The following is a 13115-nucleotide window of genomic DNA, read 5'->3' on the forward strand; positions in this document are numbered from 1 at the left end:
TTCATCCCGCTCGACATTCAGCGTTCCTCAATCTGTTATCAAGACGTTCAGCAAGACCTCCTCCCGCAGCTGCGTCAGTCATATGACACAGGTTCCTGCTTTATCAACAAAAAAAGTATTTTAAAGGGGAAAGGCGGATTCGGTAAGTTGATCAATGCGTTTGTTTTTCATTTACTTAATGCACAAAGTAAGACGCCAGTACAACCGTCATCAGCGGACGGTTTTGGATATGCATGATACCGTTTTCAAGTACAGTGGATTCAACATTTGCAGTTAATTCAAAGAGCCGTCAATGCATTTTAGTATAGTTTGATTTGGTCTACTTCCCCCGTCAATTCGGGTAGGGATACTTTAGTACGTCTTCCTGCTGCAAGTCCTCATTTTATGGGTCTAAAGTCTGCTTGTTTTGGTGGAGAACAAATATTGCTTCAAGATCTGTTCCTTCTGATACAATAACATCTGTATTCACCATCCAAGTTTGGCTGTGATTTTAAAGCTTGTAATTTAGGACCATGAAGCTGATCATCCTGAATGATTATGACCAAGTTGGTGAGTGGGCTGCCAAGTACATCAGGAATAAAATCCTTCGCTTCAACCCTGGACCAGACAGATTCTTCATTCTAGGACTCCCAACAGGTAAGCAATCAGTTGATTCTACAGGGCACGCCTTCCTTTCCATTGTACAGGCAATGGTCCAATCATAATAATCATTCGTCAAATGTGTCTATATAAAGACATTAACATTGATTTAACAATATTTCTCCCCAATGTACACCCCAGGAGGTACCCCTCTGGGATGCTATAAGAAGCTGATTGAGTTTTATAAGAAAGGAGAGATCTCTTTCAAGTATGTCAAAACGTTCAACATGGACGAGTATGTGGGTACGCTTCACCTTTACAATACTTCTCTATTTCACCTTCTATTTCTACACCATACAGTATCAACATTCTTCACAGCATGAGAAGCCATACAAAACTGTGATTACTGCTTTTAAAATCATGCAGGTATTGCTCGGAATCACCCAGAGAGCTACCATTCCTTCATGTGGAATAATCTCTTCAAGCACATTGACATCAAATCGGAGAACACCCATATTCTGGATGGTAACGCTGCCAACCTTGTCGAGGAGTGTGATTCCTTTGAGGAGAAGATCAAAGCAGCTGGAGGAATTGACCTCTTTGTTGGAGGTAGGTAGGTAGGGAGGATATTGATACGATGGTATTAAGTATATTGATTATATTTACTCTGTTATACAGTGCATTCGGAAAGTATTCAGGCCCCTTGACTTTTTCCAAATGTTGTTACTTTACAGCCTTCTTCTAAAATTGATTAAATCATTTTTCCCCCTCATCAATCTACACACAATACCCCATAATGACATCACAATACCCCATAATGACATCACAATACCCCATAATGACATCACAATACCCCATAATGACAGCTCGAAAAACGGTTTTTAGAAATGCTTGCATATATATAAATAAAATACCTTATTTACATAAGTATTTAGACCCTTTGATATGAGACTCTAAATTGAGCTCAGGTGCATCCTGTTTCCATTGATCATCCTTGATGTTTCTACAACTTGATTGGAGTCCACCTGTGGTAAATTCAATTGATTGGGCATGATTTGAAAAGGCACACACCTGTCTATTTAAGGTCCCACAGTTGACAGTGCAAAAACCAAGCCATGCTAAAATTGATAAGAAATGTTTTTTGCTTTGTCATTATGGGGTATTGTGTGTAGATTAATGAGGTAAATAAAACAATCTATTTTAGAATAAATCTGTAATGTAACAAAGTGTGGAAAAGGTGAAGGGGTCTGAATACTTTCCGAATGCACTGTAAAGTCCCACAGTTGACAGTGCATGTCAAAGCAAAAACCAAGCCATGAGGTCGAAGGAATTGTCTGTAGAGCTCCGAGACAGGATTGGGGAAGGGTACCAAAAAATGTCTGCAGCATTGAAGGTCCCCAAGAACAAAGTGGCCTCCATCATTCTTAAATGGAAGAGTTTGGAACCACAAAGACTCTTCCTAGAGCTGGCTGCCTGGCAAAACTGAGCAATCGGGGGAGAAGGGCCTTGGTTAGGGAGGTGACCAAGAACCCAATGGTCACTCTGACAGACATCCAGAGTTCCTCTGTGGAGATGGGAGAACCATCCCTGCAGTACTCAGACCTTTATGGTAGAGTGGCCAGACGGAATCCACTCCTCAGTAAAAGGCACATGACAGCCCGCTTGGAGTTTTCCAAAAGGCACTTAAAGACTCTCAGACCACGAGAAACAAGATTCTCTGGTCTGATGAAAACAAGATTGAACTCTTTGACCTGAATGCCAAGCGTCATGTCTGGAGGAAACCTGGCACCATCCTTACGGTGAAGCACGGTGGTGGCAACATCATGCTCTGGGGATGTTTTTCAGCGGCAGGGACTGGGAGACTAGTCAGGATCGAGGGAAAGATGAACGGAGCAAAGTACAGAGAGATCCTTGATGAAAACCTGCTCCAGAGCACTCAGGACCTCAGACTGGGGCGAAGGTTCACCTTCCAGCAGGACAACAACCATAAGCACACAGCCAAGACAACGCAGGAGTGGCTTCGGGACAAGTCTCAATGTCCTTGAGTGGCCCAGCCAGAGCCCGGACTTGAACCCGATCGAATGTATCTGGAGAGACCTGAAAATAGCTGTGCAGCGACGCTCCCCATCCAACCTGACAGAGCTTGACAGGATCTGCAGAGAGGAATGGGACAAACTCCCCAAATACAGGTGTGCCAAGCTTGTAGCGTCGTACCCAAGAAGACTCGAGGCTGTAATCACTGCCAAAGGTGCTTCAACAAAGTACTGAGTAAAGGGTCTAAGTACTTATGTATTCAGACCCTTTATGACCCTTATATATTTCAATGACATAATTGAAGAAAATACACACCACAAGCACAAACCAGTTCAGAAAACAACAGACTTTGAAACGTCAATATCAAAATCCAACAAATGTAACCCACTCTGTCTGTTAGGTATTGGACCGGATGGCCACATTGCCTTCAACGAGCCAGGCTCCAGTCTATTGTCCAGGACCAGAGTGAAGACCCTAGCTCAGGACACCATCTTGGCCAACGCACGCTTCTTTGACGGAGATCTGTCTAAAGTACCCACCATGGCTCTGACTGTGGGAGTGGCCACTGTCATGGACGCCAGAGAGGTTAGAGCTGAATTCAAGATGTCTGTCTCTGCTTTATGTTTCTGGTCTGTCTTCTCTTGTAACATATTTTTCATGGACAACTGGTCCCTTTACAGCTCCTATACTTATTAAATGATTATATAATGAGGTTGTTACACATTACCTTATGTCATTTTACTGCTGCTTTGTTGTAACAATGTAATACTAGTGTATAACAATCTATAACCATGTAATAACAGTTTATAGGATGATGATAATAACACATGATCTCCTTAATGTCTCCAGGTCATGATTCTCATCACGGGAGCACACAAAGCGTTTGCCCTGTACAAGGCCATAGAGGAAGGGGTGAACCACATGTGGACAGTGTCAGCCTTTCAGCAGCACCCTCAGACTGTGTTTGTGTGTGACGAGGATGCTACCCTGGAACTGAGGGTTAAAACTGTCAAGTACTTCCAAGGTGAGGGTCTACTTACTTACTAAAGGACTTTGTCCTCTCAGTTCATTCCATGATTGTGCTGCTTGCATGGCTTATGAACAAGTGCTTCCGTCAGTTTTCAAATTCAGTGTGTTTTGTTTTATTATTGGCCCGGGAGGAATACATTATTTTCTTCAATAAAATTTTTTGAATGAAGTGGAAATGTAACTCACTTGACCTATTGTTATTTCTCCTACAGGGATGATGCATGTGCACAACAAGTTGGTGGATCCACTGCCTTCCAAGTAAGACGAGGGCGTTGCAAAAACATCAGGAAACCTGCAATAACCAGGATAACTGATGCCAGACCCTCCTGGATATGACAGTGGCCAAGGGTGGAGGATCAATTGTGTGTGTTGTACTGTGTTTTGCTTAAAGTTACATTTTTATGTAACATAATAGTATGCCTACTTGTAGTAGGCTACATGGATTATGTAATACATGTGTCTTCGATAAAAACAGGTTTCTTAGCTACATTGTTAAATTTGATACAAACATGACTTTGAATGTATTTCAATATGTTATTGTAATAAAAGTAACTTTGGAGATGAATCGGTATTTGTTATATATTCGTAACGTTATAGTACGTCGTGTTGAGTTCCACTGGATCACATGACAGTGCAAGAGGAGGAACGACACCAGACCTGGAAGGAAGGAAGGAAGATGGCGGACCTGTGCTAGTTTCAATCTTAGCGTATAAATATTATATTCAGCTCACACTTTGACAAACAAGTGATCATTTTCAAACACTCAACGTCCATCCAGGATGGCCGAGCAAATCAGCAACGTTAGATATCAGGAGGTAAGTTTTTATTTTATTTTTTATAACAACCAGTAAAATTCGCATTGGAAAACGAAACGTCGTTTTGACTTTGGGCCCAGTTTTGCTAACGTTGTAGCTCATTGTGTCTTCAACATTTAACTTGACAGTTACGGTTAACACGTTCGCTTACTAACTCGTTTTATGGTGGTTAAGTGTAGTTAGCTAGTTAGTATAACTCATTTAGCTAACTAACTACAGGCCCGTTTGTTATGACGACCTAACTGTTGACATGTCCCACCCTATTAGGCCGTTGAAAGGCTAATCCGCTAACATTAACTAGATACCTAGCTAGTTACCAACCATAATCATAGATTTGAATATCACTACTATCAAGATTGCACAAGAACACACTACCAGCAGGCCTACATTCATTGATAGGTGTCGACAACCAATCTGAGACTAATGCCACAGAGGTATACCACAAAACAGGATCAGTTAGTTAGCCAGCTAACTCGCCTAAATATTCGGGAATAAGATTGTTCCGAGACAAGCTTGAAATGGGTATGGTCTAATTGATTCAACAATTAAGTGCCTTCACACCCCTTAATTTTCCCCCACATTTTGTCAATGATCTACACAAAATACTCAAACATTTTGTAAAAAATAATTAGATTATTATTCAACCCCCTGAGTCGATATGTGTTATATTCACCTTTGGCAGCGAGTACAGCTGTAAGTATTTCTAGGTAAGTCTCTTAAGACCATTCCACATCTGGATTGTACAATATTTGGCCATTATTCTTTTTTTAAATTCTTCAAGCTCAAATTGGTTCTTGATCATTGCTAGACAGCCATTTTCAAGTCTTGCCATAGATTTACTAGCAGATTCAAAACTGTAAATAGGCCACTTGGTAACATTCAATGTTGTCATGTTAAGCAACTCCAGTGTATATTTGGCCTTGTGCTTTTGGTTATTGTCCTACTGAAAAGTGAATTTATCTCGCAGGGTTTGTTGGAAAGCAGACTGAACCAGGTTTTCCTCTAGGATTTTGCTTAGCTCTATTCTGTTTCTTTTTATCATAAAAAAAACCCTCCCTAGTCCTTGCTGATGACAAGCATACCCATAACATGATGCAGCCACCACCATGCTTGAAAATATGAAGAGTGGTACTCAGTGACGTGTTGTTGGATTTGCCCGAAACATAACACTTTGTTTTCAGGACATAAAATGAATTTCTTTGCAAAAAAATTATCCAGTTTTAGTGTATTTTAGTGCCTTATTGCAAACAGGAGACATGTTTTGGAATATTGTTTATGTACAGGCTTTCTTTTCACTCTGTCAATTAGGTAAGTATTGTAGAGTAACTACAATGTTGATCCATCCTGAGTTTTCTCCTATCACAGCCATTAAACTCTGTAACTGTTTTAAGGTCACCATTGGCCAAATGGTTTCCTTCCTGTCCGGCAACTGAGTAAGGAAAGACGCCTGTACCTTTAATGACTGGGTGTATTGATACACCATCCAAAGTGTAATTAATAACTTCACCATGCTCAAAGGGATATTCAATTCCTGTTTTTTTTATGTTTTTTTGTTTTTAACAATTTATCAATAGGTACCCTTCTTTGTGAAGCATTGGAAAACCTCCCAGGTCTTTGTGGTTGAATCTGTGTTTGAAATTCACTGCTCGAATGAGGGACCTTAAATATAATTGTATGTGTGGGGCACTGAGATGAGGTAGTCCTTCAAATATGTTAAGGGTTGCACATTTTGGGGAACATTTAGAGGTGGAAAATTTCTGTGTGAATGAATGGAAATATATGTAATATTTATACCACTTAAATGTAGATGTTTTTTGCATTGGATATATTTTCCATATCATATGGAGACAGAAACATAAACCTTTTACCTTAACATAAGTAGATATAATTGCAAATGATTAAATTCTTGATTAAATAAATGATTAAATAAAAACTATATTGAATGATCCCCAATGATCCATCGCATCTCCCAAAAACGTTTTCAACGTACATCTAGAAACTAAAGCTTTGGTTGTCTTCCTCTCAGGCTTCCATGTCTTCTCCCTGGACCTTCTCAATATTCACCTCATCTTCACTGTCACTTTCCAACCTTGTTGAGGATGGCTTGTTGTCAGGCTTAAAAAGCCTCAAATTTGCCCGGATGGGCCCTTGTATTGGTCAGCCTGTTGCGTGCTTTTGTGTGTGTGTTCCCAAACAAGGACCAGTTGCTCTCTGAGGCGGCTGATGTTGGTGGGATTTGGAGGATGATGGAGGCAACAGGGGAAAGAGTCTCAGATCCACAAAGTCCCTTCCACCAGGTGGCTGATGAGATATGTTGGCACGACTGCCATATTGCATCTCCATCCCAAAGCCCTTGCTTGAAGTGTACATCGCCAGACTGAACCTTGCCCTCATCCAGGCCAAGGTGGCGAGAGACAGTAGTGACAACACCATAGGCCTTGTTGATCTCTGCACCAGACAGGATGCTCTTGCCAGCATACATGGGGTCCAACATGTACGCTGTATGGGCTTCAGGCAGAAGTCTTCACACTTTTTGATGTATTTCAGAACTGCAGTTTCCTCTCCTTGGAGCAATAGTGTTGGGCAGGGCAGTACGGATTTCTTCTCTTACATCTGCAAGCAGAGTCTGAACATCAGACAGGATGGCATTGTCTCCCTCAATCCGTGCAATGACTACTGCTATAGGTTTCAGGAGTTTCAGGCTGCTTACCACTCTCTCCCAAAATACATCATCCAGGAGGATCCTCTCGCTCATCCATCCATTTTTATGTACATATTCTTATTCATTCCTTTACACTTGTGTATAAGGTAGTTGTTGTGAAATTGTTAGATTACTTGTTAGATATTACTGCATGGTCGGAACTAGAAGCACAAGCATTTCACTACACTCACATTAACATCTGCTAACCACGTGTATGTGACAAATACAATTTTATTTGATGGGGCTGTCCATATCGGCAGACTGTGATATGGCCATTTCTTGGAGAGACTCCTTCCCCTCCAGGAGACTGTCCAACATGATGACAACACCACCCCAACAGGTGTTGCTGGGCAGCTTCAATGTGGTGCTCTTATTCTTCTCACTTTGCTTGGTGAGGTAGATTGCTGATATAACTTGATGACCCTTCACATACCTAACCATTTCCTTGGCTCTCTTGTAGAGTGTATCCATTGTTTTCAGTGCCATGATGTCCTTGAGGAGCAGATTCAATGCATGAGCAGCACAGCCAATGGGTGTGATGTGAGGTTAGGACTCCTCCACTTTAGACCAAGCAGCCTTCATGTTCACAGCATTGTCTGTCACTAGTGCAAATACCTTCTGTGGTCCAAGGTCATTGATGACTGCCTTCAGCTCATCTGCAATGTAGAGACTGGTGTGTCTGTTGTCCCTTGTGTCTGTGTTCTTTTAGAATACTGTTTGAGGGGTGGAGATGATGATGTTGTTAATTATTCCTTGCCCACAAACATTCAACCACCCATCAGAGATGATTGCAATACAGTCTGCTTTCTCTATGATTTGCTTGACCTTCACTTGAACTCTGTTGAACTCTGCATCCAGCAAACAGCAAATGAGTAGATAAAGCATGTCTGGTTGGAGGGGTGTATGCTGGGCGAAGAACATTCAGAAATCTCTTCCAATATACATTGCCTGTGAGCATCAGAGGTGAACCAGTTTCATACACAGCTCGAGCAAGACATTCATCAGCATTTCTCTGACTACATTCCTCCATTGAGTCCAAAAAACTTCTGATTCCAGAAGACCATGAGCTGTTGCTATCGATAAGGTCTCTGATTCATAATTTTCACCTGACTTTTGTCAGAAGTTGCTTGTTGTGAGCGCAGAGGGAACTTTATGCACTTGGCCAGATGATTATGCATCTTTGTTGCATTCTTCACATATGATTTGGCACAGTATTTGCAAATGTACACAGCTTTTCCTTCTATATTAGCTGCAGTGAAATGTTTCCATGTATCAGCTAGTGCCCGTGGCATTTTCCTGTAAGATTAGAAAAAAAGTAAAAATTAAATTTAAAAAACCCAAGTACAGATACATAGTTAAGCAGTTAGAATAAACAACTCCTTTGTAAGATACTTTTTAAAAAAACGAAACAGGTATGGAAACAGGTGAATTAACACTCCTCAGTTAGCAGGCTCAAGCCAGGTAAAACCCACATGGTAGCAAAAACTAACTAGCAGAAATTGTTGTTAGAAATTATTCAAACACACTTTGCTGTAAGCTACAATTTACTAGTTAACAAAAAAATCACATGTCGTATAAAGTATATTCAGCCCACACAGTATTGTAATCAAAGCATTTAGTCTTTGGCTCAGACAGTGTAGTAGTGTGGGCACAATAGCATCTCATTAGTGTGCAAGATCTTGAGAATCAGCTGTACATGTGATGGAAGAATGCACTGTGCATGCAGAGGGTTGCAATTCCATTGAATTGGGGATAGTTTAACCAAAATATGCCACAAGACCTAGAATTGCCTTATGTGTATCCCACAAAAAAACGTTCACTGTTATTAGCTAACTTTTTTTTGATGAATTTCAGCAAAATTCCCCAAATTCCAGGGCTTAACTTCACATGAAAAGTTCTGGGAAAATTCTGGAAATTTACCGGAAGTTTCTGACCCTTTGCAACCCTAATCATGTTAAACACTTACTGCACACAGTGAGACCATGCTACTCATTATGTTTACTAATGAATTTATTTAGGCTTGCCATAACACAGGGGGTTGAATATTTATTGACTGAAGACATTTCAGATTTTCATTTTTTATTAATTTGGAAAAATATCATTCCACTTTGACATTATAGGGTATTGTGTGTAGGCTAGTGACACAAAATCAAAATGTAATCAATTGTAAATTCAGGCTATAACACAACAAAGTGTGTAAAAAGTCAAGGGGTTTGAATACTTTCTGAAGGCTCTGTATGTAGGCACCTGTAGTTATTTCTTGTTAATTATCAAAGTTAGCTGGCTAACTCATTGATCCTGCATTGTAGTATACCCCTCAGGTATCAAAGGTTCCTGTCATGTCACTGATGGGGTGTTGCCAGTCAATTTGTCTGACGGCCAGAATAGTCCAACATCAGCATCATCCCACTGTGTGTGTGTGTGTGTCTGTGTGTGTGTGTGTTGCATCCAGCTGGTGAATGAGGAGGAGCCAGCAGCAGCCCAACCCCCTCAGGAGGAGCCAGCAGCTGTCCTGGATGCCCCTCCCCCCTACAGCAGCATCTCAGCTGCCAATGCAGGTAATTGGCCTCTGTCCATCCATAGCACTACACACAGTAACTGGCAATATATTGACTCATCTCATATGGGGTTGAGGACGGTTTCATACGCAAGTCAGGAATTGAATATTGTAATATAGTTATTCTAGTGCTGTAAAGAAAAGGCTACAGTATAAAGCTGTGGTGTTTTAGTGAGCTCCCAACATTCACCTTGCTACTAGCCAACAGTGATGTGCTGCGTCACGTTTTCTGCACCATTTCCCCTGCAGCGTTCTTTGACTACAAGGAGGATGCAGGCAGGTTCCCCAACCCCCCGTCCTACAACGTGGCTACCACACTGCCCTCCTATGATGAAGCAGAGAGGACCAAAGCTGAGACCGGCATCCCTCTGGTCCCTGGCAGGGTTGTGGTATGTCTGTCCTCCTTTCACAGCGGTATTCATTGTTCAGGCATTGATAACTCCAGATTCACTAGTATTTATTATTGTGAGAGCCTGCATCCTAAATAAACACATTTTGACCATCATCATTGGAAGTTGTCTGACAACCAAAACGTACATTCCCTTTTTCTCCCTTCAGGAGGATGACTTTGACGATGCTGACCAGCTGCGCATAGGGAATGATGGCATCTTTATGCTCACCTTCTTCAGTAAGTCTTCTCTCTGTTTCCTGTACAGTGTAGTTGTTGTTATGGACAGACAATGTCTGTCTGCATCTCGTGGGTTCATGGGTACACTAAAAAAAGCAACGACATTAAGCCATGCCAGGGACTTGTCCAACCGGTTCATGAGGTGGAATTCTGTGCAATTAGAAAAGCTGTTGTATAATCTCTCACAAAGCATCATGGTCTATGTGTGGTGAACGACAAGCATGTTAACTGATGAGCCTCTTCTTATTGGTGATCTATGATTGATTGATTGATTGTCCTCGTCTCCAGTGGCATTCCTGTTCAACTGGATTGGTTTCTTCCTGTCCTTCTGTCTGACCACTTCTGCAGCCGGTCGCTACGGCGCCATCTCTGGGTTCGGCCTGTCTCTCATCAAATGGGTTCTCATAGTCCGGGTAAAATCAACACACATATCACCTCTTTGTTCTTTACAACACTGGTCCTGGAGTACTACGGGGAGTTCAGGCTTTTGTTCCAGCCCAGCCCTAAATGCTTTGGAATGCTATTGTGTGTACGACTGGTCCTCTGTTTTTTTTTACTGTCTTTTGAACGTTCCAGTTTTCCACCTACTTCCCTGGCTACTTTGATGGGCAGTACTGGTTGTGGTGGGTCTTCCTGGCTTTGGGTAAGTGGAGCTTAAGTCTGAACTCTATTTGAATGAATGATTTCATGTGTATGAAATGTGTGAAAGATGATCATGGAACGGATGCTGTTGTCTGTCTGTCTGTCTGTCTGTGACTACAGGCTTCATGCTGTTGTCTGTCTGTGACTCTCCAGGCTTCATGCTGTTGTCTGTCTGTGACTCGCCAGGCTTCATGCTGTTGTCTGTCTGTCTGTCTGTGACTCGCCAGGCTTCATGCTGTTGTCTGTCTGTCTGTGACTCTCCATGCTTCATGCTGTTGTCTGTCTGTCTGTCTGTGACTCTACAGGCTTCATGCTGTTCGTCAGAGGGTTCGTCAACTACTCCCGGGTTCGCAAAATGGCCGACCCTACTTACGCCACACTGCCCCGAACGAGAGTCCTGTTCATCTACTGAAGGTGAGGCCCTAATTCACACAACATTCCTGTGTTACAGCAGAATACGACCTTATCAAATCATAAGCCTGGTCCTTTATTAAGAAATACAAGTATTAGTATTCTATCAAATCATATAGATTTTCTCCACTCACTAGTTTCCTTCCAATGTAGTCTGGTTACATGTAAATATACCATAAACAAACATGGTGCATAGTAAACCACCCTTTCTCCTACAGAGATACTGATCTCCACCATTAACTTATCTCCTGTTTACTTTTCACAGCTGGTTTTTGAATAAACAAAAGGTCCCTGAATCTGGATAGAGAATCCTGGATGTTTGAAAAGCATCATACCGACAAACGGCAACAAAACTGCAGAAGTCTAAAACCAAACGACTCAGATAACCATCACAACACAGCAGGATGGGGGAAAAAAACACAATCTTGATGAATACAACTCTTGTAACATTCAGGAATTAAATACATCAATTGTTTTATTTTATTTGAAAAACGTAATTAATGGATAATGATAGTATGTACTCATTAGTGGCGAATGTTAAGTGCTATTTGACATTTTTCAGTCTGTAATGTATGTGTAATGCCTTATATCATTTAATGGTAGTGTACTAGCATGCATCTGCACCTCAAGGGATCAGTCTTATTTCACTAATACTTTATTCAAAGCCCACAAGTGGAATGCATTACGATGCAGTCGTAATGCATTATAAGACTTGTCATAAGCACTTGTAACACCTTTATGTTCATAGTAGTCACCAGCTCATAGTAATCATGAGATGGAAAAAAAATAGTCACATATTGGTATTACAATTTCTGAGTTTGTAATACAACATTGACGTTTTCTACATGCTTATAACAAGTAATAATGCGCTATACCTGTTGGCTTCATATGAAGCGTTGCCCTTTATTTCTAGCCAGTAAAGGGCAGAGTTCTTTGCTAAAATTTGTCATCATGAATTATTCCTATAAGACAGAATCCTACCTTTTTATATGCGCACCTACCTCAAACGTAAGGTATCGTATGTGCACATCTTAAGGTAAAGATTTTGTCCAAAGTGTTTTTGTTGTACAAGTCATACAGTTGTTTGTGTAGAGAGAAAAAAAACCTTGCGTATGGAAAAACTATGATGCTAACAGAGAATGTAAGCAGGTGCACTTTTAGAAACTTACTAATAACATGCCAGGGAGTTCCTCCCAATGAAATCAACAATACACGACCAAATGGTAGTACCTGTAGTTAGTCAGTGAGTATAGAGCTTTCATAAGGGTGAAATGGCAATTTATAACTGGTCTATGACCGTACTAATTGGATTTAGTAAGAAGACGAGCAATTATACTCTACTTGTCGATCTTTCTCTTTAGGCAATTGTTGGCATATTGTTAACTGTAAATGATCTCGAACATGCTGTCGGATCACCCTGTATGCCAGCCAGTCTGTTTTAAACCAGTTTAGATTTCTTGCTTAGCCTTTAATGTGGAATGGTACAGCACAGCTACGATTCAAACCCAGTCCTAGACACACATTTCTCTGGTCTCTGTGTGAAATAGTACAGCTGCATCCTTGGGATTTTATTGTTATGAGATATTGTTTTAAACTGTAAAAAGCTTAATGTCTAATAAATGTCACTTTCAAAAGCCAGATAGATCTCTATTCCAGGTATTGTGTGCAGGCTTTGCTAGAGATTTAAGGCTTATTGTAAAATGTTGTACAGCACTGACA

At 41.1% G+C, this 13115-nt stretch overlaps 2 protein-coding genes across 5 annotated transcripts; both read left to right on the forward strand.

Moving 5' to 3' along the window:
- The first annotated feature begins 12 nt into the window (after positions 1–12).
- Positions 13–4207, forward strand: LOC115167482 (glucosamine-6-phosphate isomerase 1). Of its 3 annotated transcripts, none has more exons than XM_029721931.1 (7): positions 13–142; positions 497–636; positions 781–882; positions 1006–1188; positions 3014–3198; positions 3463–3637; positions 3855–4207. In XM_029721931.1, the coding sequence occupies exons 2-7, from the start codon at positions 513–515 to the stop codon at positions 3902–3904; spliced, it is 819 nt and encodes a 272-aa protein (XP_029577791.1). In that variant the 5' UTR covers positions 13–142; positions 497–512; the 3' UTR covers positions 3905–4207. The 3 variants fall into 3 exon arrangements, with proteins under 3 accessions (XP_029577791.1, XP_029577805.1, XP_029577798.1); XM_029721945.1 differs by having other exon boundaries at positions 509–636; XM_029721938.1 differs by lacking the exon at positions 13–142 and adding an exon at positions 174–340.
- A 70-nt stretch (positions 4208–4277) lies between these two features.
- LOC115167501 (NEDD4 family-interacting protein 1-like) lies at positions 4278–13034 on the forward strand. 2 transcript variants are annotated; one of them, XM_029721958.1, is made up of 8 exons: positions 4278–4457; positions 9611–9716; positions 9965–10104; positions 10274–10343; positions 10632–10756; positions 10920–10986; positions 11291–11399; positions 11662–13034. In XM_029721958.1, exons 1-7 carry the CDS (start codon positions 4422–4424, stop codon positions 11395–11397), a joined length of 651 nt encoding a protein of 216 aa, XP_029577818.1. In that variant the 5' UTR covers positions 4278–4421; the 3' UTR covers positions 11398–11399; positions 11662–13034. The 2 variants fall into 2 exon arrangements, with proteins under 2 accessions (XP_029577818.1, XP_029577826.1); XM_029721966.1 differs by lacking the exon at positions 11662–13034 and having other exon boundaries at positions 11291–11402.
- The last annotated feature ends 81 nt before the right edge of the window (positions 13035–13115 follow it).

This window comes from Salmo trutta, chromosome 3 (assembly GCF_901001165.1).
Source record: "Salmo trutta chromosome 3, fSalTru1.1, whole genome shotgun sequence".
In the NCBI taxonomy this organism is placed as follows: domain Eukaryota; kingdom Metazoa; phylum Chordata; class Actinopteri; order Salmoniformes; family Salmonidae; genus Salmo; species Salmo trutta.